This window comes from Aulonocara stuartgranti, assembly GCF_965226115.1.
Source record: "Aulonocara stuartgranti genome assembly, chromosome: 10".
In the NCBI taxonomy this organism is placed as follows: domain Eukaryota; kingdom Metazoa; phylum Chordata; class Actinopteri; order Cichliformes; family Cichlidae; genus Aulonocara; species Aulonocara stuartgranti.
In genome coordinates this window covers 28,320,824-28,347,067 of record NC_138946.1, presented here as the reverse complement: position 1 = coordinate 28,347,067, position 26,244 = coordinate 28,320,824, and the positions used below count along the sequence as shown (strand labels likewise).

Sequence of the window (26,244 nt, the reverse complement as noted above, 5' to 3'; positions counted from 1 at the left end):
AGCTTTGGCACTGATAGATTTAATGGAAAAGATAACGGAATGTATGGATAATAAGAGGTATACGCTCGGAGTTTTCTTAGATCTAAAGAAGGCATTTGATACTGTTAATCATGAAATTCTATTAAAAAAACTGGAAAAGTACGGGTTTAGGGGAGTGGTTTTGGAATGGTTAAAAAGCTATGTAGGGAATAGGCAACAATATGTACAAATAAATGAATATAAATCTAATTTGATGGATATAGCTTGTGGAGTACCTCAAGGTTCAGTACTGGGTCCAAAAATGTTTATTATGTACTTAAATGATATCTGCAGAGTATCGGAGATTTTAAAGTTTGTAATATTTGCAGATGACACAAATATACTGTGTGCAGGTGGGGAATTGCCACAGGTTTTGGAAATGATCACACAGGAATTAACGATATTAAAGAAGTGGTTTGATATAAATAAATTATCATTGAATCTCGATAAAACCAAATTTATGTTGTTTGGAAACCAAAAGAAAAACATCGAAGTAGAAATATGTGTTGACAATGTATATTTAGAAAGAGTAAATGAAATAAAATTTCTTGGGGTGATCATTGACCACAAGCTCTGTTGGAAGCCACACATTACTTATGTTCGGGGGAAATTGGCACGGGGCATTGCCGTCCTGGGAAAAGCAAAGCATATGTTGGATCAGAAAGCACTGCACATTTTATACTGTGCTTTACTACTGCCATATATGAGCTACTGTGTAGAGGTCTGGGGAAACACATACAAAAGTAACACACAAACAATAACTATAATACAGAAAAGGGCCATTAGATTAATAAATAATGTAGGGTACAGGGACCATACAAATGCACTCTTTGTCAAAATGCAAGCTATTAAGTTCCAAGACTTGGTGAAGCTTAAAACAGCGCAAATAATGTATAAAGTCAGAAATAAATTGCTTCCCAAAGAAATCTGTAAATTGTTCATAGAAAGAGAAGGTGGGTATAACTTAAGAGGGAAATGGAATTTAAAAATACAAAGTGCTAGAACAACTTTAAGAACTATGTCTATCTCAATTGCAGGAGTTAAATTATGGAACAGTCTAACAGAAGAAATAAAAGACAGTCAAAACATAAAACAGTTTAAAGTAAAATATAAAAACCTAATTTTAAATAAGTATAAGAATGAAGAAAACGGGGTTAACCCAGGATGGTAATGTTGCTGGTAATGGTGTTGCGGTTCTTTTTTGGTTGTTTTTTTGTTTTTTTGTTTTGTTTTGGTTTGTTGTTTTTCCATAACTTGTGTATCTGCAAATATACACATTCTGTATTTTTCATATGAAAGAAACTATACTGTGGTGGGGCTTGCTAATTTCTTGTTCTTGATTTATGTATGTTATGTTTTGTTTTACTTCATATGTTTATATGTTTCATATGTTGTTTGTTTAATTTAAGACAAAAAAAATTAAATGAATGAGAGGTAAAACTTGAGGGGGTAGGGACAAATAAGTAAATACTTCAGCCTACTCCTTTTCAAACAAATAATGGAATGATATTTTGTAATGATTGTGAAGGCACATGTTTGAAATGTTTGAAATAAAAATGAACTGAACTGAACTGAACAGTATGAATAGATAAAACAGAAAACACAGAGTCAATTTCACAAGAGAGTTTAATCTAAGCGTAACATTACAGTTGCAGTTCATGTTGATGTGGTATTGACACATGTTACAGTTAAAAGAAAAACAGGTACTCTGAGCATTATTACTATTATAAATTGAGAAAAGGTTTATCATTCTAGCGTCAAAGAGCTAAGACGTGGGTACAATATGGGTTTAATGAACTCATGGTTTTGAAGTGTGTAATCACATGATGTTGGGGTGTAAATGGTATTTTCCTTTTCCCACTGTGAAGATTCGGCGGGCCCACCAATACCTCGAGGGATAACCCACCCTTCAGTACAAAAGGACTATAAACATTTAGTTTTGTATCGTGACCATGAGAGACTTGTCCTGAGATACTAAGAGATGGTATAGCCTCTCACCCAGTAATGTGTAATATGTGTGGAAATATTTGTTTGCTCACTCAGCTTCGGTTAAATGTTCTATTTTTGGTAAATTGTCAAAGATTAGAAAGAAAATGTGTTGCAACATTTTTCTTTTGTGGGGGAGGGTGTTGCGCTCTAAAAGAAGTTATAAAACATACATTTTTCTGAATTGTTGGAAAAATCTTTAAAGACTATTCTTATTTAATTGTGTTTTGTTTTTGGACACATTTCTAGTTAATTTTCATAGTTTACTGGCTCCAGGAGGTCAGAGTTCAGACGTGTGATGTCATCAGTAAGCGCAGAAAAAAAACAGTCTCTGAGACGTGAGGAAGCGATGTTTTGCTGATGATACGCTATGCTTCCTGTAAACTCCAAACCTGAACTGAGGAGAATAAAGTTGCAAAAAAAGGAGAATGGAGTCATGTCTCTCTGAGGGTGCAACATAAAAGGGAAAAAAACAGCGGCCGACAGCGCTGTAAACAACGGTAGACTTGTGCGTAACAAGCAAGCGAATAATGCACAAAACAGATTTTTAGACGGGAAACTGTTCTTGAAGTATGCAGAGAAAGCGAGAGAGAGAGCTGTGCATGAAGTGTGGTGGAAGCAAAACAGCAAACGTCAGAGGGAATTCATGACGATGTTTTTGTGAAGCGTAGTTTGGATCTTCTTTTACTGCTGGTTCGGTCAATAATGTTTGGAGAGAGATAAAACTAACAGCTTTAGAATCACCGCAAAAAGGTTTTGTTTCCGTTACAATATTATACTTTAATGTATAATATTGTAACGGAAACAAAACAATCAAAAAATTGTTGAAACACAAATTACAGCATTGTATAAAAATTACAATCATCAACTCAAATACTTGGTTCTAATTGAACAGAAATTTCTATGAACTTGTAAGAACTGTGTAGGACATGAATCAGTCTGTGTCAGATCCTGATTTAGAATTTTCCACTGAAGTCACGGGTTTTTGAAGTTTTCAAAGACTGCTAAATTGTGCCAGTGATAGTTCACTCTTTGCAACATACAGTGGGGCAAAAAAGTATTTAGTCAGCCACCGATTGTGCAAGTTCCCCCACCTAAAATGATGACAGAGGTCAGTAATTTGCACCAGAGGTACACTTCAACTGTGAGAGACAGAATGTGAAAAAAAAAATCCATGAATCCACATGGTAGGATTTGTAAAGAATTTATTCGTAAATTAGGGTGGAAAATAAGTATTTGGTCAATAACAAAAATACAACTCAATACTTTGTAACATAACCTTTGTTGGCAATAACAGAGGTCAAAGGTTTACTATAGGTCTTTACTAGGTTTGCACACACAGTAGCTGGTATTTTGGCCCATTCCTCCATGCAGATCTTCTCGAGAGCAGTGATGTTTTGGGGCTGTCGCCGAGCAACACGGACTTTCAACTCCCGCCACAGATTTTCTATGGGGTTGAGGTCTGGAGACTGGCTAGGCCACTCCAGGACTTTCAAATGCTTCTTACGGAGCCACTCCTTTGTTGCCCGGGCGGTGTGTTTTGGATCATTGTCATGTTGGAAGACCCAGCCTCGTTTCATCTTCAAAGTTCTCACTGATGGAAGGAGGTTTTGGCTCAAAATCTCACGATACATGGCCCCATTCATTCTGTCCTTAACACGGATCAGTCGTCCTGTCCCCTTGGCAGAAAAACAGCCCCATAGCATGATGTTTCCACCCCCATGCTTCACAGTAGGTATGGTGTTCTTGGGATGCGACTCAGTATTCTTCTTCCTCCAAACACGACGAGTTGAGTTTATACCAAAAAGTTCTACTTTGGTTTCATCTGACCACATGACATTCTCCCAATCCTCTGCTGTATCATCCATGTGCTCTCTGGCAAACTTCAGACGGGCCTGGACATGCACTGGCTTCAGCAGCGGAACACGTCTGGCACTGCGGGATTTGATTCCCTGCTGTTGTAGTGTGTTACTGATGGTGACCTTTGTTACTTTGGTCCCAGCTCTCTGCAGGTCATTCACCAGGTCCCCCCGTGTGGTTCTGGGATCTTTGCTCACCGTTCTCATGATCATTTTGACCCCACGGGATGAGATCTTGCGTGGAGCCCCAGATCGAGGGAGATTATCAGTGGTCTTGTATGTCTTCCATTTTCTGATGATTGCTCCCACAGTTGATTTTTTCACACCAAGCTGCTTGCCTATTGTAGATTCACTCTTCCCAGTCTGGTGCAGGTCTACAATACTTTTCCTGGTGTCCTTCGAAAGCTCTTTGGTCTTGGCCATGGCGGAGTTTGGAGTCTGACTGTTTGAGGCTGTGGACAGGTGTCTTTTATACAGATGATGAGTTCAAACAGGTGCCATTCATACAGGTAACGAGTGGGAGACAGAAAAGCTTTTTACAGACGACGTTACAGGTCTGTGAGAGCCAGAGATTTTCCTTGTTTGAGGTGACCAAATACTTATTTTCCACCCTAATTTACGAATAAATTCTTTACAAATCCTACCATGTGAATTCATGGATTTTTTTTTCACATTCTGTCTCTCACAGTTGAAGTGTACCTCTGGTGCAAATTACTGACCTCTGTCATCATTTTAAGTGGGGGAACTTGCACAATCGGTGGCTGACTAAATACTTTTTTGCCCCACTGTAGTAGCTGTTCTAATCAGATTTTTCAGGTTTATTTTTAGTATGTTATTTGCAATTGGTGTTTGTTCCGGGAAAGATATTGCAGACTGAGCAATAATGCGTTTCTTGCATTTCTCACGGGTTCTAATGGGATCCTTTCTTAAAATTACTTGTCCCAGTAACAAAGGCACTTGTCGACTCAGAAATCGAGGGAAAACCAACAACACACCCTGCAGAACATTATGTTATTTACACGGGTGCACATAAGTGGTCCGCATATGCGCATTCGCTGTCAAAATAAAAGACGCGCACCAGATAAGAAGTTGCAAGTTTGCAGTTTGCGTCCATATAAAAGGCACTGTTTTTGTCCGCTAGAGTGGGATTTTCATGGCACATTTCGCACCACATCTCTGTGCGTTCATCATTTGTTTTAAGCCAGCTCACCTCCTGCAACCACTTTTCCGAGAATACGCGCTTCTTTTGTGGTTCGGACTCCTGACATTTCTTTGGAGGTGGAGGAACACCAAAGTAATTGCTTAAAGGAGCTTGCTTCTTCAACATCTTTAAGAGTTCTAAACAAATGTCTGTCTTCCTCCAGAAAATCCTATGTACGCAAACACGCATTGCAACTTCTTATCTTGTGCACGTTTTTTATTTTGACAGCGAATGCGCACCTGCAGACCATTTATGTGCACCCCTGGTTATTATTTAGCTTGTCATATTGCAGCCACAGAAATTCTTTTGTCCATGAAACCATAAAGCTGCACTTTCTTTTTGCCTTATAGTCTGATTTGTCATAACTTTTCCGTTTTGTGGTAAGCTTTTCTTTGGCTGTCACTTCTTCACCCTGACCTGTCTTATTTGGCTCAGCAGAACTAAAATATATATCCTGCTGCTTTTACACACGCACTCACATAACGCTCAGCGATTCTCTGCGCGATCAACCTCTCACATGTTTAAGCTTGCTGCGGGAGATTTCACTTGTCATGTTTGCATAGTAAGCTAAGACGATGTCAGAGGAATTGGTGCGCAAATTATCATCACTCAGCAATCAGTACTGTCGCTCTCTATACACAGTTCGCGCGATTGCAAAGTGAAAGCAACAAACAACCGCAAATTCAAACGCGATTTCAATATGTCACATATTGACAGTGGCTCACCGATGCCAATGACATAATTACCCAGCTACATTTCCGAAAGCATGCAAAAGCATTGACATACATTTTTCCTTCCTATGATAGCCCGACGGGCAGGGCTGAGATAGATTTTGGTAGCCCGACTGGAAAAATCGCTAGCCCCGTGACGTCGGGCTAGCGATTTTGCGAGCCCTGAGCCCAGAGCATGCTGTGCTGGCTAGAGAAGTTGATTCTTGCATGGACTGCTTTGTTGCCAGCACGAACTAGGGAGACCATGCTTGTTTTTCTGAAAGCATTTAAATGGCCCGCCCTCCCCCATCTCATGCCTCCCAAAAAAAGAAAGCAGGCAAAAGCCTGCTTTTCTTTTTTTGGGGACAATGGCTGCCACTGCTGTGGACACCAGATAGGCAGGCCATGGGCTGGGTCCCTTCTCACACCTGTTGCTGATTCACTGTTGGCCCCTCCCACAGTGTCCCTCCCATGGCTCCGCCTCTGTGAGGCCTGGGCCGGTGGAGGTTGACGATCAGGTGGCGGATGTTGAAGAAACTTCCATCCTCTCCTCAGGTGTTGCCCACCTGTCCCTGGGCTGCCCCCCTGCTGGTCCCCAGGCACAGAGTTGGGCGAGATGGGTCTCTTCAGCTCTTGATTGGAGCATGCCGGGTGTGGGAACTAGCCCTTCCTGAGGTCCTATCTAGTAGAGTGGACCTCGAGGTTGATGTCACGCGGCCTCAGCCCACCTCAGGTGCCGCTCCTTCCTGATAGGTCTGGTGGCAGGCAGTTGAGTGCCCCGCCTCCCAGCATTTGTGGTCCCCTGTCCACAGATGGTTGCTGCCATGCTGGCGGGAGTAGGTGTCTTTGGCTCCTCCCCCGATAGCCCCACCCCTGATCCCTTGTTGCCCCTTCGGGCCTTCCCCGGGGCAGGGCAGCATGCCCTAACAGGGGCGTGAGGGTTACTTCCTGTCTGGCGTTGCCCGCCTCTTGCAGGGTTGCGTGGCCAGTGGGATCCCCACTCAGCGGCTCGGTGAGCTACGCTTCCTCTCCTCACTCCGCTCCTGGGATTCCAGGTTTCCAGGTTTGTGCCCTGGGCTCCCCAGGCTCCAGCTGGGGATCCTTGGTGTGTGTGCACACGGGCTTGTCCTAGCCGACTGCCCGTGCTTCTGGCGTTTCCATCGCTCTAACCGCATGCCGTGGGTTTGCGCTTGTCAGACCTCGCTGCGTCTGACACTTTGGCCAGTGAGTGAGAGCTCCCCAGCCTGCTATGCTGGCTCCCTGTCTGGTGCTTTGCCTGTGTGTCATGCTTACACAGCCAGCACGGGAACGCCCAGTGAGCTGGGGATTTGTGTCTGACCTCGAGCGTCTCGTTTGCGAGTTCACCCTTGAGGCTCCTCTGTCTGCCGAAAAGCACGTGGTGACGGTGCCCCCCACTTCAGCAGGCTAGGCTGCCAGCCCCCACCCTGTCTGTCAACAGCTTGGGGCGGCTTTGGCTTTGAGGATGGACAGGTCACATCCCTAGCTTGTCCTGCTGGCTGTGTTCCCCTGGCGTGTTGCCCGCTTCGCCGGCTTACACGCCAGTTGGACCTCGCTGTGGTGGGTGAGAGTTCTCTAGCCTGTAGCGCCAACTCTCTGTCTGGCATTGCCCGTATGTCGTAGGCCTTCGCATCTGCGAAGCCCTGACCAGGGTGGTGTGTCTATTGGTGTGTTGTCATTGACTCCCGGTACCTTCACTCTCGGCGGTTCGGTTGCACTTTCTCCTCGCGGGGTGTCTTACAGAGTTACCCCGTATATATGGAATATGTAACGGTGTGGAGAGATAGTCTCGATGTGGTAGAGAACGTACGATTATGGTGTAACCTTGGTTCTCTTAGTGAGTGACTATCTCTCCACCGTCACGCCGCTTAGAGACGCGTTCCGATCAAACTATCATCTGTGTCACGTCTGCACAGCTGTTTTATACGTGAGCTGTGGAGCGTGCCCGGGTTAGAAGGAGGAGTGTCTTAAAGAAGTAGCCACACGCCCGACCAAGGGGGGTCATACCCTGTACATATGGAATATGTAACGGTGGGGAGAGATAGTCTCTCACTAAGAGAACCAAGGTTTCACCGTAACCGTATGGTCTTTTATAGTGTAATTTGTTTCATAGTTAGAGGCCTGACTGACAACTGTATAAAACAAAAACTACACGCAATATTCGAAGCACATAGCGCACGTCGTAAATCCCCCCTATTTTTGGTATGATCTGAGCTCGGACACTAGGCGACTGAGCACAGCACTTACGCATGTGAGCGAGGGGGGAGAAGCTGCTGCCTGCGAGTTTGTTGGAGAAGTGCGGACAGGCAGACAGAGGAGAGCTTTAGTTTGACCAGGTACCCAAGCAAATCATTCGTACTATACAAACAAGGTAAATATGACGGTGTATCACAAAAGATTGATATCAAACTGATCACTTGACCCATATTACGTTACTTGCTCTTCAAGTGAACCAACAAGTGGCGAAATGAAAAGCCGAACAACAATGCTGTTTTTTTTTTTTTAGAGAGTCTTAGTTTACATGTGTGTTTTATATTTTCAGTTGCTCCCTCCACGGCTAAATAAAGCACTCCAAATCAGTTTCAGTTATGTGCTGATATACACAACAATGGACATAAGGAGCTTATTTCAAAGAGAAAACTCAGGTAAAAGTTATTTTATATATTATGCTTTGTATGTTGTTCAATATATTTCTATGCAAAACAAGAGGAATTTCAGTACACAGCAGTATATCCACAGTTGAAACCAGATACTTACATACAATGGCCAGAGGGGCCGATGTGGCAGCCTCGTTTCTGTCAGTCTGCCCCAGGGCAGCTGTGGCTACAACCGTAGCTTGCCTCCACCAGTGTGTGAATGCGAGAGTGAATGAATAGTGGCCTTTTCAAGGCACCCAAAGTGTATTATTCCCTAAAGTGTATTATTATACACTTTAGAGAAAAACAAGAAATTTCTTTTTCTGTTAAACATCAATTTAGAGTAAACGTTTTTGTTTTAGATAAATAAATATTGAAATAAATTTAGGAGTATATATACACTAAGTTTATTGTGTCTTTAATTAATAAGAAAAACTTCAATTAATAAGAAAACTCCAGACGATTCCATTCTAAGCTTAAGAAGCTTCTTATAGGTAAGTTGAGTCCATTTGAGTAAATTGGTGGCACACCTGTGGATGCATATAAGGCACCCCAAAAATACAGAGCCTGTTTCTTTGTCATGGGAAAATCAAGAGATATCAACCAAAACACCAGGAAAAGAATTGTGGACCTCCATAAGTGTGGCTTAATTTTGAATACAATTTGGGTGCCATTTGCAATTAAGAAATGCTTACAATTTCTCTCTGTATTGTGAAATTTAACAAATACGTTTTTTATATTTATCAATCAAAAAAATAAACATTTAGTGTGATTTGATGTTTTACAATTAAAAAAGTGTTTGTGTTTTTATCTGAAGAGTATGTAAATATCTGGTTTCAACTGTATATTTGATGATGTTGGTGTTTGGCTTGTTTGTTAGCACAAAGAGGGAGAGAGAGGAACAGAGAGGAGGATGGCGAGGATAATGAGGACAGAACAGAGATAGAACAAGAGCCAGGTGAGACAGACATGTTAGTCAAGTGGTTGTTTGCCAAAACTCATCAAAACATGTATCTAGTATCTTTTTAGGTTTGTTATTTTTCAAATTCTATATTTATTAAGTTATGCAGGCTTGTTTGCTCAACAAGGCTAAATAGTTATATAAACTTTAGGGCTAAGCCCCAGGTGTATAAAATGTCTGGCTCCGCCTCTGGTTGTTACCACTGTCCTGTTTGAAATGGAGAAGCCGGTTATTTTGTCATATGCGCATGTGCCGATATTAAACCCAAGGTACTAACTAGCTAACTGACTTATAACCTTATAAGTCCCATTAACCTTAAAACTCCTGTTGTGTGTGCGTTTGTGTATCCACACAAACGCACAGTGGGGCAAATACAGTGGGGCAAAAAAGTATTTAGTCAGCCACCAATTGTGCAAGTTCCCCCACCTAAAATGATGACAGAGGTCAGTAATTTGCACCAGAGGTACACTTCAACTGTGAGAGACAGAATGTGAAAAAAAAAAAAAAATCCATGAATCCACATGGTAGGATTTGTAAAGAATTTATTTGTAAATCAGGGTGGAAAATAAGTATTTGGTCAATAACAAAAATACAACTCAATACTTTGTAACATAACCTTTGTTGGCATTAACAGAGGTCAAAGGTTTACTATAGGTCTTTACTAGGTTTGCACACACAGTAGCTGGTATTTTGGCCCATTCCTCCATGCAGATCTTCTCGAGAGCAGTGATGTTTTGGGGCTGTCGCCGAGCAACACGGACTTTCAACTCCCGCCACAGATTTTCTATGGGGTTGAGGTCTGGAGACTGGCTAGGCCACTCCAGGACTTTCAAATGCTTCTTACGGAGCCACTCCTTTGTTGCCCGGGCGGTGTGTTTTGGATCATTGTCATGTTGGAAGACCCAGCCTCGTTTCATCTTCAAAGTTCTCACTGATGGAAGGAGGTTTTGGCTCACAATACATGGCCCCATTCATTCTGTCCTTAACACGGATCAGTCGTCCTGTCCCCTTGGCAGAAAAACAGCCCCATAGCATGATGTTTCCACCCCCATGCTTCACAGTAGGTATGGTGTTCTTGGGATGCAACTCAGTATTCTTCTTCCTCCAAACACGACGAGTTGAGTTTATATCAAAAAGTTCTACTTTGGTTTCATCTGACCACATGACATTCTCCCAATCCTCTGCTGTATCATCCATGTGCTCTCTGGCAAACTTCAGACGGGCCTGGACATGCACTGGCTTCAGCAGCGGAACACGTCTGGCACTGCGGGATTTGATTCCCTGCCGTTGTAGTGTGTTACTGATGGTGACCTTTGTTACTTTGGTCCCAGCTCTCTGCAGGTCATTCACCAGGTCCCCCCGTGTGGTTCTGGGATCTTTGCTCACCGTTCTCATGATCATTTTGACCCCACGGGATGAGATCTTGCGTGGAGCCCCAGATCGAGGGAGATTATCAGTGGTCTCGTATGTCCCACAGTTGATTTTTTCACACCAAGCTGCTTGCCTATTGTAGATTCACTCTTCCCAGTCTGGTGCAGGTCTACAATACTTTTCCTGGTGTCCTTCGAAAGCTCTTTGGTCTTGGCCATGGCGGAGTTTGGAGTCTGACTGTTTGAGGCTGTGGACAGGTGTCTTTTATACAGATGATGAGTTCAAACAGGTGCCATTCATACAGGTAACGAGTGGGGGACAGAAAAGCTTCTTACAGAAGACGTTACAGGTCTGTGAGAGCCAGAGATTTTCCTTGTTTGAGGTGACCAAATACTTATTTTCCACCCTAATTTACGAATAAATTCTTTACAAATCCTACCATGTGGATTCATGGATTTTTTTTTCACATTCTGTCTCTCACAGTTGAAGTGTACCTCTGGTGCAAATTACTGACCTCTGTCATCATTTTAAGTGGGGGAACTTGCACAATCGGTGGCTGACTAAATACTTTTTTGCCCCACTGTAATGGATATAAGGACGTTTTTTCAAAAAAAGGAGCCACATTCAGGTAAAAGTGTAAGATCAAATGATCCGTCAATCAAGAATAATGTTGGATCAGTGTTTCAATATTTATATCTTTTATTAGATGTACACGTAACCACGGTTATTTGCCTTTTGGTTGAAAGTACACTGAGAGAGGACTTTTTATTATTGATCTTAATAGTATTTTTTCATATTAATGTAATTTTTTCATCTAATTGAATACAATCTATTTGTGTATGATTGTCAGTCCAAAGAAGGAGACAGGAAAGTGGGGAACGTGAGGAGAAAGTACAAGGCCTGGAAGAACCAGGTAAGAAAACAAACAGGGAATAGTGACAGGCAAAACAGAAACTGTTAAACTGACAAAGAAAAAAAAAACAAAACCTAATTTTACTCATACAATCTGGAAGTTCTGTTCTGCCTTGTTGAAACATTTTTTTAAACCTCTTTAACAACATTCCAACGTAACATTGTCATTGATTGGGGAGATTAAAATGAATATACAGCCAATAATAGGTAGGCCAACTTTTGGACCATCTAGTTGTCTGTATGACTGCTGCAGTACATGCACCACATTTGCGCACTCTCAGAAAATGCCAAACAGTGCCCTGGTGGAATGAGGAGCTGTACATTGTACGATAGGCAAAGTTGCCTCCATTTTTATAATTTTTTAATTAATATTTTGTACATTTGTACATTTCGAAGACTCTTCTATTTTTGGAGTGTATTTTTTTGTATCTTTATTTTAATATACTTACACATTAAAAGTGAATCTCTGTCCATAAAAAATGTACTCAGTCATGCACTTTTTACTCACTATGAGCATCATTCATTATCCACCCCCAGTAATTAAGATTAGGATATGTATGTTTTTTTATTCCAGGAAGGAACAGCTCTGATCCTAGAATTGTCACGGTCTGGAGGGCAGACCGTGGGGGATGTAGGAGAAAGGACCCAAAACGCAGACTTAATGGAATGAACAGTGGGTTTATTTACAGTGAGGTAATTGTACACCACACATTAAATCTCCAAAAGTGCTCCCTCGACTCCCGTGACGTGTCTTCTCCCAAGTGCTGGTATCCCGTGCTCTCTGCCCCTGTGCCTTCACACACCCTGTGTGTCTTGCAGTCCTGTGTTCCGCTGTCCTCCTGGGGAAAAACACAGACACAGCCGTTATGGCACCAACTCCGGCAGGCATACACTTTAACAACACTAGAAACACTGACATGGAGTCTAACTCAACGATCCTGCGCCGGAGGAAGCTCCATCGCTCTGTTAAGTAGCTCCCCCGACGATCCTGATCAGAAGCAGGTGTGTGGTAAGCTAGGCGTGACCAGCAGCTGGCAGGGCCACACCCATCAGGCCTGCAGGTGGCTGTCCTTCATCCTCCAGCCTCACACACACACACACACCAGCATGGAACACAAGAGCACAGCGCAGCAAACATACATCCAATACACTAATAACAATAAAGGTCCACACTGTTCACGAACCCCGAGTCCCCGGCACCGGGTCCGTGACAAGAATTGCCCCTTGTTTCATTCTATAATACTGGACTTATTTTTCTACGAAGGTTTGAACTTTGAGAGTGTTTAAACAAGAGAGAAAAATGTGAAAATGTTCATGCCTGTCTGAGAAAAGCGTATAAAGTGTGTAGTGAGGGGTTTTACAGCCTTAAAACATTATAATTATTCAAAGTAATTGTAAAAAATAACGACTTTTAATGGCTTCTTCGTGGATTCATTGTTCACTCCAAAGATGTGGGAAGAAAACTGCAGATTTCAGTCCATCTTCTTGTAGTGTCCTTCCATGTAATGTCAAAGCCAGAAGAAGTCAAGTCAGTCAGTTAAACAAGTTAAAATCCTCCTCCATCAAGAATTAATAGTTTATTGTCACATACACTGGAAAACAGTGGTTACGCTCAGCAATGAAATTCTTACATGCTAGTTCACTTCAAATGGGAAAATATATATAACTAAATATAAATAACTGAACTAAATGAAAATAAAAATAATTCTACACATAGAAAAAGAAAAAAAATAAGGAAGTACATGCAAGATGAGTGAGCTGGGTCTAGCCCACACTGCTGAGGCATTTGGCTGCATTTGGTTGTAGTTCTCATCTTTTCCCCCTCCAGTGTTCAGTTGCTGTCCCCACCTTCAGTCCAAATCTGTTCTGATTTGAGCCAAGACCCAGTTGGGTCCAAGTCTGCAAAAAATAGGCTTATTCAAACTAAAAGCATATTTTGGGGTGTCTGTGGAAGTAGGTCATCTCCTAATTGGAAGACTTATGGTTCGATCCCAGGCTGCTACATTTCATTACATGAACTATTTGCTTAACACAGAAAATAAGGACACATTAAACAGTAGGTTTACAATGCCTTCACACAGTAAAAAAATAAATAAATTGGCTAAACAGAATAAAACAAAACTGAATGAAGCAAAACAAAATAACACTTAAAACCTCTTTATTTACACAGGCCTACAATGATGAAGTCTTATTTTGAATTTACACACAGATGTAACTGATCAGGTGAGCAGGTAGCTTGTTCCAAAGAAGAGGACCCCAGTACCTAAAAGCACCTTAAGCATACTCAGATCTGATTCTGGAAACAGTTAAATGATCTGAACCTGGTGACCTAAGAGGTCTGACTGGGTTAGAGATATACTGGATGCCCAAACCACTGAGAGCTTGTGAAGTAATAGAATAATTAAGTAATCGCATTAACCTTATTCATGGCATTATCAAAATTGAGATCCCTATCCAAAATTATGCCAAGGTTCCACAACAAATTTGGATCCAGAAAAACCTGAATTTTCTGTTGTTTTTATGCAGCACATTCAGTGTAAAATAGCCTTCAGACTGTGGATGTGGTTCTTAGAGTATTTAAAAGTAGAATGAAAGGCAGAGCCTTCAGTTTTCAGGCCCCTCTTCTATGGAACCAGCTTCCAGTTTGGATTCAGGAGACAGATGCTATCTCTACTTTTAAGATTAGGCTTCAAACTTTCCTTTTTGTAAAGCATATAGTTAGGGCTGGATCTGAGGCCTCAGACTGCAATAGGTCTAGGTTGCTGGGGAATTCCCATTATGCACATAGTGTTTCCTCTTCAGTCACCTTTTTTATTTACTGTGTGTTAATACACAACTCTGCATTTAATTTTTAGTTATTAGTAATTTCTGACTCTCTTCATAGCATTTATCGCCTCCCTTCACCCCCAACCAGTTCAGGCAGATGGTCGCCCCTCCCTGAGCCTGGTTCGGCTGGAGGTTTCTGAATGTTAAAAGGTAGTTTTTCCTTCCCACTGTCACCAGAATGATTGCTTACCAGAGTGGAGAGAGCCGTTTATCATATTTAGAAAATGATTTAATTTCATCACACTCATTTACTGAAGGAAATTCAGTTAGCATGGTTTTGGAGGGATAAAATACTTCATCAGTGGATGAAAAAAAAAGCAGAATTTGACTGGTTATTGTTGATCACTTGGGAGACATAGGATTTTCTGGTTAATTTAATTATTCTAGCAGTATAGCGCATTTTTCATAGATTTCTAAATTAATTAATTTGTAGTTTATTTTCTCTCAACTCTCCTGCAGTGTTTTTTGCCATCTTTCACTATTTTTCCAGGGTGCTTTTGGTGGACCATATATATCAATAGTTTTTACAGGAGCAATAATCTCAATAACATGAGCAATTGTATTAGAGAAGTTGTCCATCATTTCATCACAGGATAACAGGAATGGTAATGTACACTTTGAAAATTCCCTGATGAATGTATCAGCTGTGCTGACATGCCGCTTATTGATGAATTAATTTGTGTTTTTGTTTTGACAGATGAACAATTGCAGGGAGTGACAGAAGTATTGGTGGGTTGACACAGGGTGGGTTTTTCCAGGGAGTCCAGCAGCAGTTCATTCTCCCATCTTTGGTGAAAGATGGAAATCCAACTTTCCAGCGTGGCTATTTTCTGGCTGAGCTGAAAAAGATCCAGAGCTAGTCGATTGTAGCGGGTCTCTTTAGTGTAATCCTTCTGAAACCATTTATGGGTAGGTAGCAACCAAAGGAGAAATCCATAGAGCAGAAGGACACCAACAGGTGTTCTGTTGGTGTTGGGCTGGTTGTCAGAATTCAATTGTTCAAACAAAAGTAGGTAGAAACAAATAGTTTTATAGTATAAACAAAGTTTCAAGCTCACAGCAGATGACCAGTTGGTAGTGTCGTGCAGCAATAACCTAAAGTAATGGGAGAAACGTGTCAAGCCAGCCAAAACTGAAATATGATGAACATGTATTTTAGTAATGATGACTGCAAATGATGTAGAGGTACATCAAAATTTATATTTGTCTGCACAGATCCACAAAAAAAAAGTAGAAGCTTACACACAGAAGCTTAGTTGACAGAAGAATATCCAACCGATTTACACAGACAACAGTAAGACATCATTTCTTTCCTGCAGCTTTCCTGTCACTCTTTCTCACTTAGGCACAGGAGGATGCTAATGCTACCAACACTTTTTCCAAACTCACAGTCTTAGAGAGCACAACAGTGAACGGATTTGATTTAAATCCCTATCGTGGACAATGATTCACAGACGTAGAGCTATCTAAACCAGAAGTTCCAATATGAGACACAACCAATCATGGCAGTCCGCCCCTCCATGAGCCTGGTTCTGCCGGAGATGCCTTCTTGTTAAAAGGGAGTTTTTCCTTCCCACTTTTGCAAAAGTGCTTACTCATGTGAATGTAATATTTTTACATGGAATATTAAATATCTATTTAATATTATATCAATTTATTTTAGTTAGTACTTAAACTGAATTGAATTTAATATATCACAAGGATGGACTGAGGTCTGATTCAGCAAATCCAGATTTATATAACTATTTTGTTTTGCTGAATCAGATCTAACCTCTGAAAGCAAACAAATATTCAAACGCTTCTGATCAGTTCAGTCTCTTTTTTTTGTAACTACTCAGCAGTCAGAAAATCATTTAAAACCAAGATCTAAACTACAAACATACCAACATAGCAATTCTAAAAATAATAGTTTCTTGAGAAAAGAATGTATTTCTATTGGCACACAACAGCAGCAGCATTATTTTAGAAAAAAAATTACTAAGGTCAGTATGATTAATCCTTCCAGATTAAAAAAAATGTTATTGAGCCATAGCACAAGCCACTGCTGTGATATATAAGATAAGATAAGATAGAACGTTATTAATCCCTCGGGTGGGTTCCTCTGGGAAATTCGATTTCCAAAAAAGCACAGCACCGACAGAAGTTACAGAGTTACAGAATATTATATATATATATACACACACACACACACACACACATATATATAATACAGAGACAATAAAAATAAAATATACGAAGGGGATAAATAGAATAAATAGGAATAAAAAATAAAAATACAAGTGAATTGCACATTTCAAGTATTGAGGTCTATTGCACTGTTGACTATTTACAAAAGTATTGCACAAAAGGTATTGCACAGTGAGGTGAAGAGGCACTACAACTTAGTGTAGTGTATTGTTGTGCACTGTGTATTGTTGTGTGACCACGTTTTCTGCATCTAGAAGACCTAGATTAGTTATTTTTCAGTATGTATTGTAAATAATGTAACTTTATTTATTTATTTATTTTAAATGAGCCCCCAGTGCAACACGAAGAGGGCACCGCAGGCCACAACCCTAAAGGAAGCAGGCCAGCAACCATGCCCAGGTTGGACCCAGTAAGCACCATGTCCAGCAATAAAAACCTGCAACATTTGTCTCTCCAGACTCCCTTAAGGCAGTGTCAGAGAGGAGCATGTTCAGTGAGAGACTGAGATTACCCAAATCTATTGAGCGGCAACTCCATCTAATTCACAGTACACAGTGCAATAGTTACATGCGTTTTATTTACAGTGAAAATAAGAAAATAAAATGTCAATCTATATTAATTGACATATATATATCTTTGTAATTTTCTGGATATTTATAATTGAGCTATTTGTATACATTAGAGCTATTTCTCATAACTTTGTAATATATTGTATTATTTAATTTAATGCAGTCTAATTTTCTTGAAGACACTGTAACCACATAATGTCCTTAGGGATTAATTGTTTTTGAGGAAGCAGATATTTTCTCCAATGTGTTTCTCCAATCAGAACAGGCAATCAGCTTAATTTATTAATCCCTAAGGAAAGACAATAAGAACAGTAACAGACTGAATATTTGACTCTAAACTGTACTATTAAAGTAGTCTGTAAGTTCATTTGTAAAGTTTGTCTTTTTTTCCCAGTTCACAAGGACAGTTTTCTTAGCGATGCAAAAGACAGTAAGGACTATATATATGATGTATTTTATTCCATATCTAATTCACTTATGTTACCTATGACACACACCTTGGGAGGGTGGGATACAGCAACTAACCCGTGTGAATAGGTCTTCACATATAAACCTCTGAACATGTATACAAGACCACATAGCAAGCACATAGTTCTCAATAGAGTTGGCTGTGCAGTGGATCTGTAATCCTTTGTCCTTGATAATGTAAACAAAACTGCTAATCTTATTAAGGTGGAAGGAATCATTGGGAATTTTTATTTTATTAGTCCTTTATTTATCTAAGTAAAAAAATCTCATTGAGATTGAAAATCTCATTTTTCAAGAGAGAGGGATATGTTAAAATTTTGAAAGAAACCTAAAGCAGTCAGTAGCAAAACTGGGTCCTGGTCATTGGTTTTTTTCTAACACAACAACGACTGAAAACGTACGTCGCTCCTACTGAAGAACTACATCCAGAAGACCAAAGCGAATGTTTCTGTCTGCCTGCACAAAGCTGCTACTTGAATCCCATTAAAAGTCTGAACCAAGGTCCGCTATGTAAGAACATCAAATGTGGAGGAGCTTGAGAAATTCAAAGCAGAACAGCCTGGGATTGCTCAGGAGACATGTGTGAGACTTGGTGAAAACTGCAAATGACTGCACGGTGTTAGCAGTCAGAAAGGACGTAGCTATGAACATAAGGGAGGCTAATAATTTTGACCCTGGTAGTTTCTCGCTTTCATGAAAAGTAAAATATGCAAGCATCCAAAATAAAACTAGGGTGTTTGCAAAAGCATGTTTAAAATTTCTTGCTCAGTTTAGCTTGGGAAATTTTCAAAAGCTATTTGTCCATCATCCACCTCCTAAGATAAAATGATAGGGCAGATGGCCAAACTTAGAGAAACCTAAAGAAATGAGACATGGAATGGAATTGTACTAGGTTTTAATTTAACCATTTACCTTTAAAACTGACTGCACATGTGCTTTCCACAACCAAATGCTTACCTCTTCAGCTAGTGCCTTTTAAACACAGTCAATGGGCGTTAGTTTCTCGTTTTCATGAGATCTATTTATTTCCTCCTTGGTTTTCCAGGTTCCTTGTCTGTGGTGAAAATAGGAATATAAAATTATGATGCACCTACAGAATGACTTTGACCCTGCCCTGTGAGTCACTGCACTGTGGGCAATACCTTGATTTCTTACTGCAGAGCCAGCAGATGAGTCCCACTGTAATACCAACTAGGACGAGCCCTGCCACAACACCCCCTATGAGCTTTGCTTGGTCCCGATCTTCTCGAGATCCTGTAAACACAGCACCAAACAGCTTCAGCTTAAAATTATCATATGCCCACACATACGCTCACATGCACACACAAACAAGTTGAGCTGTGATAAAACTACATAATGTGTCTTCTTTAGCATATTCACAATGATTCTTGAACTACAGAGATCCTCTTTGCTCAAGCAATGCAATTTTATCAGATAGGTCTACTGTTTTATGCAATGCTTATAATTCTGAGATTTGTTCACATTTACTTTAGTGACATGAAACAATCTGTTTAGATTGCAAGACGGCAATAATGGCAGTCCACAGTGGAATGTTGCATTTCATAACACCAAAGCACTAAAGCCTAAAGATGCATTATATATTAAGGGAATAATGAATAGAAAAGAATAGGCATCTTATAATATAATCAGCAACACAGTGCAGTAGTTAGCACTGCAGCAGTTAGCACCGTTGCCTCATAGCATGTAGGCCCTGAATTCAAATCCTTCTGCCATAGCCAAAAGTGATGGGATAGTTAATTTGCTATTATAAACTGGCCATAGGCATGAATGGTTGTCTCTCTTTCTGTGATTGACTGGACACCTGTTTACCATTTGCCCTATAATACATGTGACAAGGACCCCCTTGACCCTAAATTGGATGATTAAGCCTGGGCATGGGAACCATGCCCAGGCTTAATCACAGAACCCACATTGAGCAGTTAAACTTGCAATTATGTATAATTTCTTATGTATTTCAAGAAAGTCAAATTAGGTAATAGCACAGAAAATCAAAATCACTTACCTCTTCCTTTATTTTCCTCCTTAAAAACTGAAATGAAAAATGAATATATCAGAACTAAATAAAGAAAAGAAATTAAATAAAACAGACCAACACCATTTGTCTAAACACTCTTCTTAAAGCCAAACAAAATTCTGCACTGATGTAAACGGAGACGGGGCTGGCCAAATGTAGTCTCAGAATAGGAAATCAAAGATTTTTCCACTAATTGTAAGTGCAAGTTTTATATAAACACATTCTGTAGTAGTTTAAATCAGCAAATAACTACTACGGTTGATAACAGATCTAAATAACTTGTAGAAATTTACATTTAAATAAAGGAATTGACCATACTCTCAAAGAAAGGAAAACATTAAAGTTTCACATTGAAGGACATGGGTGGTGCAAATAAAAATACAACTTTAAATATTTAATGCATAAGATAGATAACAAAACTGTAGAATGTTTTGCAGCTGTATTAATATTTTCCAATCAATCATATTTGCTTTTGATTGTTAATCGAATATTTTCTTGAATATATCTATTGACTTTTCAGGTCTTTTATTTCTTGTATATAGATATAGCTTCATAACAAACAATAAGAACATTAAATCTGATGTCTTGTATTCATTACAAAGGTATAGATTGAAATACACTACTTTTGATTAAGAAACACATCACACATCAGTAAGAGATCAGGACCAGCTTGAATTTTAGCTGGTATTGGATTATAAATGCTGCCTAATTAGGCTAGTACAGACTGATAGATTCTCTTCAAGCAGCATTACAGTACTGGAATTTAAAAGATATTGAGAAGATGTCTGTTCAAACCTGTTTGACTTTAGTTATCCACTGCACAGAATTATCACACCTCTCTCACTCCTCACGTCTGTATAAAATAAAGCCAACCAACTAAGTAGTTCACAGCATTAACTTACCAGAGGAAACACTGATTGTCTCGGCATGTTGTCCCAGGCGGTTACTGACGTTGCAAGTGATAGTCAAGTTCTCCTTGGGGACTATGGTGATTTTATGAATCACTTTGCCATTGATGTAGGAGCTCTCCTCCTGAAGGCACACACACAACACATTGTATTGGCTTAACTATTCTACAGGATATTTTCTATGTTCTTTGTCAGTTACATAATGGTGTCATGATGTTAGTTCTCTTCCTTTCAATATATAATATCTCAAAATGTCCTAGGATCCTCATGTCCTTATGCTACACACTGGAAGAAGCACCCAAGGAAACGGGAAAAGCTGGCTAGTACACTCGCCAGAATCAGGGCTCATCTCTGTGCTTCTTATGGAACTAGACCAGATGAGTACACTATTAGATGGATTCTGCCTGTTGCCCCTAGAGATCCCACGCCATTGGATCAGCTGGTCCACACTACGATTTAATAGTGTGTCACTTTTGTGTCGCGTTTTCCTAAGCAGCTTCGGTCCTCTGGACATAGCATGTATCCCACAAATCTTCGCACCCTTGCTCATACTTTAACGTCTGCACCCTTCCCGGCTCTATTAAATGCTAGCTCACCAGCAAACAAGATGTTTGTATTAAATGACTTAAAGTCACAGCAGCTGGATTTTCCATTTTTGACAGAAACTTGGCTTCTACGTGACAAGTCTGTTGCTTTTTCTTCCTCCAGCTCATTCTTCAGCCTCCCTCAGACCTAGTGGTGCTGGTTTAGCTATAGTGTTCAACACCCATTTCCGTTGCCATAAAGCAGTGCAGGATTATTCATTCTCAAGTTTCGAAATCCAGCTTTTTGAGCTACACCTGAATAGTCCTGCGCCTTTGCACAATTATAAGCACTTTATCCAAGAGTTTTCAGATTTTATGACCAGAACTTTTCTTAAGTTTGATCAGCACCTAAAAGACGAGCACCTAATGGTTTAATAGTGTGTCAATTTTGTGTCGCATTTCTTGATCCTGGGATAATTAACTTAAGCTGTGAAAGCATCAAGGATTTTCTGATATTTTAAATTAATTTTTAAGTGTACTAAAAATATTTTTGATATTACTGGTCTTTATATCCAGAGATTAATTAACACTGGCCTTGTTACAGGTTGTTCCCTATCATGTTTTAAAGACGCTATAGGTGAGCCCCTTTTTAAAAAAAACACAGTCTGGGCCCAACTGTTCTGGCTAACTACAGGCCAATTTCAAAGCACCCCTTTCTTTCAAATGTTTTAGAGAAATTGGTCTACTCACAGTTGCAGGCTTAATGGGATCTCTGAAATTTTTCAATCTGGTTTTAGATTACTACACGGCACTGAGACAGCACTTTTAGGGGTTTTTAATGATATTCTATTAACTGTGGGTTCTGGCAGACCTGCTGCCCTCTTGTGGTTGGACCTGGCAGCAGCCTTTGACACAGTTGACCATGATATCCTCCTTAAAGGATCTGTTCTTCAGTTGTTTCAGTCATACTTATTTGGAAGGACCTTTTATATGAACATGGCTCAAAAATAGCCCCTCTTAATTATGGGTGAATTAAGGGTCAATTTTGGGTCCAGCCTTGTTTGACCCGGTATGTTGTCACTGGGGTCTATTTTTTCATAGTATAACCTTTTATTTTACTGTTTTGCAGATGACTTGAAGAGACTAATTGCCTTAAAGACGCTAAACAGTGGATGTCCTTAAATCTTTTAAAACTAAATGAAAACCAAACAGAAATGGTTATTTTTGGCATCTCTGTTAGTAAATATCGACAGTACTCTGGGCCCTTTATCTGCTCATTGTAAGACAAATGTTAAAAACCTTGATGTGTACTTTCATGGTTCCTTTAAACTGTGTAGGCAGTTGAGTTCAGTAGTCACTAGTCAAGTAGCTTTACCCATCTCAGACAGCTAGCCAAGGTAAAGCCATACCTTCCAACTAATGTCTCTGAACGTGTTTCGACTACATGTTATCCACTTCAAGGTCTAAACTTAAATCTTGTAGCAACAGAGACTTCTCTGTGGCAGGTCCCAGACTCACAAACACTGGAAAATTTTAAATCTCTACTGAAGACACATTTTTTTGGACTGGCTTCTAGAACATGTTACTTGAACAATTTTTTGTTTGCTTTAATAGCCTCGAGTCATTGTTGTTCTTAGTTGTTTTTATTATCTTATTGTATTTTTCTTTCGATCTTATATTTTTATTGTATCATTGTCATGCATGTGCCTTATTTAGTTCCTTTTTAGTTTGTAAAGCACTTTGTGCAGCACAAGCTGTTGTAAATAAATCTGACAGTAAACCCATCGAGCAAAATCATTCTGGTAGGAGTTCATACAAGCTACTTTTCTATTCCTTTTATCTTACAGCTGCATAAACTGGAGCAGCCAGGGATCGACCCACCCTTTGATACTCTCTCCATTGTCTAACTGGACATGTGCTTAAGGTACTAAAACACGATGACAACACTTACCTTTATTGGGTTATTGACGCTCCACTGGAACTGGGGTTTTGGTACTCCTTCAGCTTCACAGGTTAGGACTGTGTCTTTGCCATCAGCAGCACGATATTTAGTAAGGTTGGTGATCCGAGGCTTTCCTGATACAAACACATTATTTTTCTTTTTTACATTATTATCTTTGGCATCAGACCATGCAACATAATTGAATTTACAAAATATTACAACATATAGTTTTTTTTTTCAGACAACCAAACTAAACATTGTTGAGTTGTTATGCCCTTGTAAATCTTACAGTGAAGGTGCATCGGGTATAAAGCTCAAGAGAATTTATGAAAGAAGCCTCAAAGCTATAAGTTCAGTGACAATAACATCAACAGTAGACTGGGATCGAACCACCAACCCTCCATTTAGTAGGTGACCTGCTCTAATACCTGAGCTACAGCGACCCCAGTATTGTGTATTAAAATATGAAGCCAAGTGGTCCTGCCAAGTATCAATGTGTGTGAAGACTGCATTCTTCCTCACCTTCTATGACTAGTTGAAAGCTCTGACGTCGTGTCAGACCAGTCAGTGAAACTTCACAGATGTAGTCTCCAGCATCGGCAAAGGTCAAATTACTAAACTCTGGTCTCTTCACCATCTTTCCATTCTGCAAAGCAGCATCACATACAGTCAATGTTTTAATAATCTGGACCTTTAACTCTAATGTAAGTGAAACAGCAAAATATACATTTGCTTATCACCAAATTTGGTTAAGTTTTACTTATTCAGCTGCCTTTGCATGTGGCCCTACCAAGGACAGGTAATAGATATGTAAATCAGATGATATCAAATAGTTCTCTACTCTTTAGTCACTGCTCTTGTTCAAGGTCACAGGAATGTTAGCTTAAGTGGAAATTCAATATCATGAAGCTAACATGGAGTTTATACAGCCATATTACACAAAGACGCAGTTAGAAAATGTCTTCTTTTCTTGCAAACAATTTCATTTACTTTAATATTTTAAATTCCTCTTTTCTGAAAAACAATGTATTCACACAGTCCTTACCTTTTTCCATAACTCTTTAGCATCACCTGAGGTACTCTTCTCTATCTTCACAGACAGGGTTTCCCCAACGTTCTTCACAACCTCTCCAGTGGGACTCAGACTTAGGTCCAGGTCTGGCAACACATACAACAGAAAAAAAAGAGTCAAGTAAGTTCAATTCTGTTAATTTTTAAAAATGTATTTCTTTACTGTTTATTTATTATTTTATCACGGTATAGCACTTGTTGTTCTTTAGTGTGATAGCACAGTGTTTCATTCATTTTGGCCGTTTTAGGCCAAAGGAAAAAACTGCCATTGATTCAGTCTGTTGGCTCTCACTGCGGTAAAGTGTCATTTTCTGTTCCTGTTACCTGTTTTCTGAAAACTTATAGATGACGTCTATTTCACAGTGTAATCATCCTGTGCTATCCAAAGCACACTCTCTATTGATTCACCTTCTAATTATATTCATAGTATTCATTCACCGTGTCGCCATTTGCCAACTTTCTCTTAAGCATTCACATGATTGTTATCCTGCTGCACATTTTTGGCACTTAACTACTTCCACATACTTTGTGCTACAAAAAAAGTTCTGATACCAAAATGTTCAGCTTCCTCTGGTGAGGTGTGCTATTACTTTTTTTTGTAACTTTTAAACTTCTTATGATTTTTTTAAAAAAAATAAATCCTCTTCAAACCCACCCTACATTGAAACTTAACTACTTCAGCATACTTTGAGCTAGAGAAAAACGCAAAACTTTTAATGGGCCCCAAGACCTTTAACTTTTCAGGTATTACTCTGTGTTTTGATATCTTTTACGGTTTTCAAAAAGTAACAGTTTAAGTTTATGAAGAATTAGATTTTTCATTGAATGTTCCCACTACTGCATGTTGACATTACCAACTGTAAAGACTGAGGCTGGAGAGTAGTCTGAAAAATTGTTGTCCTCTTTCATCCAGTGTCATCCTCACTGAGATAAGATTTATGGTTCTCTCTAAGAAATGTCACCGAAGCGCAGCCTCCCCCATCCACCTTGCCCATAGAGGACAATGTTAAAACAGCACCTAAACTTCAGCTGTGGCTGTTTTTACACCTTGTCCAGCAGACAAGCTACTATAGCCCAAACTGCTGAAAAACTTAATTCTGGTTCTAAACCAGTTAGGGTTATGTCCACCGCCTAAAGCACCAACAACGGGCACGTGAGCATCAGAAATGGACAATGGAGCAAAGGAAGAAGGTGGCCAGATCTGATGATTCATATTTTCTTTTGCATCACATGGATGGCTGGGTGTGTGGGGTAATAATAGGATAATAATAATGATACAATAATAACACTAGAATAACATATTCATACTCATTCAGTGTAATTAATCAGTGATGATTAAGTATGTCTGTAGATTAAGCTAATTTGTACCTCTGAATATTTTAAATTTATGGATATTATTTTAGCTGGAAACATATTTAAAAAAAACACAACCCAAAAGCATCAGTAAACAAAGTGCCTTGTTATAAACAGGAATTAAAAAATGTTCACTCCAGGTGGGAAACATTATATTTTGTTTGTTCTGCCACAGTCATTTGTCCTTGGTCCTTTGTTATGTTATAGTATGCTTTAGCTCTGGTTATGTCATAAGTACTCACAACTAACAACAATGTTCTGGGAGGCCTCCACTTTCTCGTTGTCAACCAGTGAGCATTTGTATTCACCCGTATCCTTTCTGTTGATGGCAGTTACAGTGTAGTTGTCCGAATTTTCAACCAGCACTTTCGTGCCCTGGTGAAGAGCAGGAGTTAAGAGAAATACCATTAAAAAAAAACAGACAAAAAGACAATAATAACTAGAAGTACCACATTCACTCACGGGGCACTTCATTAGTTGGACCTTGACAGTATCAGGTTGGACCACAGAAAAGCCTTAATCATCATAAAGGAATGGCCATAGTGTGCAAAAATACTTAACTAGGCTGTGGCATTTGAAAGATGCTCAATTTGCTATTAAGGGGCCAAAAGTGTACCAAGACAATATCCCCCTATTATGCCAACACAACTAGCCTGAACAGTTGATACTGTTCTGTTTCAAGGTTTGTA

The 26,244-nt window shown here is 39.7% G+C and overlaps 2 protein-coding genes across 7 annotated transcripts in view; one reads left to right on the top strand and one right to left on the bottom strand.

The window, feature by feature from the left end:
* Positions 1-13,100, top strand: part of LOC309715806 (uncharacterized protein) — a 31,988-nt gene extending 18,888 nt beyond the window's left edge. For 5 of the 6 annotated variants that reach the window (XR_014279290.1, XR_014279291.1, XR_014279292.1 and 2 more), the window contains 4 exons: positions 8,335-8,437; positions 9,309-9,386; positions 11,611-11,673; positions 12,247-13,100. Coding sequence is in view for 2 of the 6 variants with exons in the window: in XM_082549249.1 (XP_082405375.1) it covers positions 8,335-8,437; positions 9,309-9,386; positions 11,611-11,673; positions 12,247-12,959 (957 nt within the window). In the remaining 4 variants the exon portion in view is untranslated. The remainder of the gene's footprint in view (positions 1-8,334; positions 8,438-9,308; positions 9,387-11,610; positions 11,674-12,246) is intronic. The other variant, XM_082549250.1, reaches the window with a different exon arrangement.
* Positions 13,101-13,813: 713 nt separating this feature from the next.
* alcama (activated leukocyte cell adhesion molecule a) overlaps positions 13,814-26,244 on the bottom strand; it is a 36,855-nt gene continuing 24,424 nt past the window's right edge. Inside the window, exons 8-16 of the mRNA XM_082549207.1 lie at positions 25,798-25,930; positions 24,177-24,289; positions 23,654-23,777; positions 23,141-23,265; positions 20,660-20,789; positions 19,746-19,772; positions 18,865-18,976; positions 18,680-18,776; positions 13,814-15,593 (exon numbers count right to left, since the gene is read on the bottom strand). Coding sequence (XP_082405333.1) covers positions 18,698-18,776; positions 18,865-18,976; positions 19,746-19,772; positions 20,660-20,789; positions 23,141-23,265; positions 23,654-23,777; positions 24,177-24,289; positions 25,798-25,930 — 843 coding nt within the window. The 3' untranslated portion in view covers positions 13,814-15,593; positions 18,680-18,697. The remainder of the gene's footprint in view (positions 15,594-18,679; positions 18,777-18,864; positions 18,977-19,745; positions 19,773-20,659; positions 20,790-23,140; positions 23,266-23,653; positions 23,778-24,176; positions 24,290-25,797; positions 25,931-26,244) is intronic.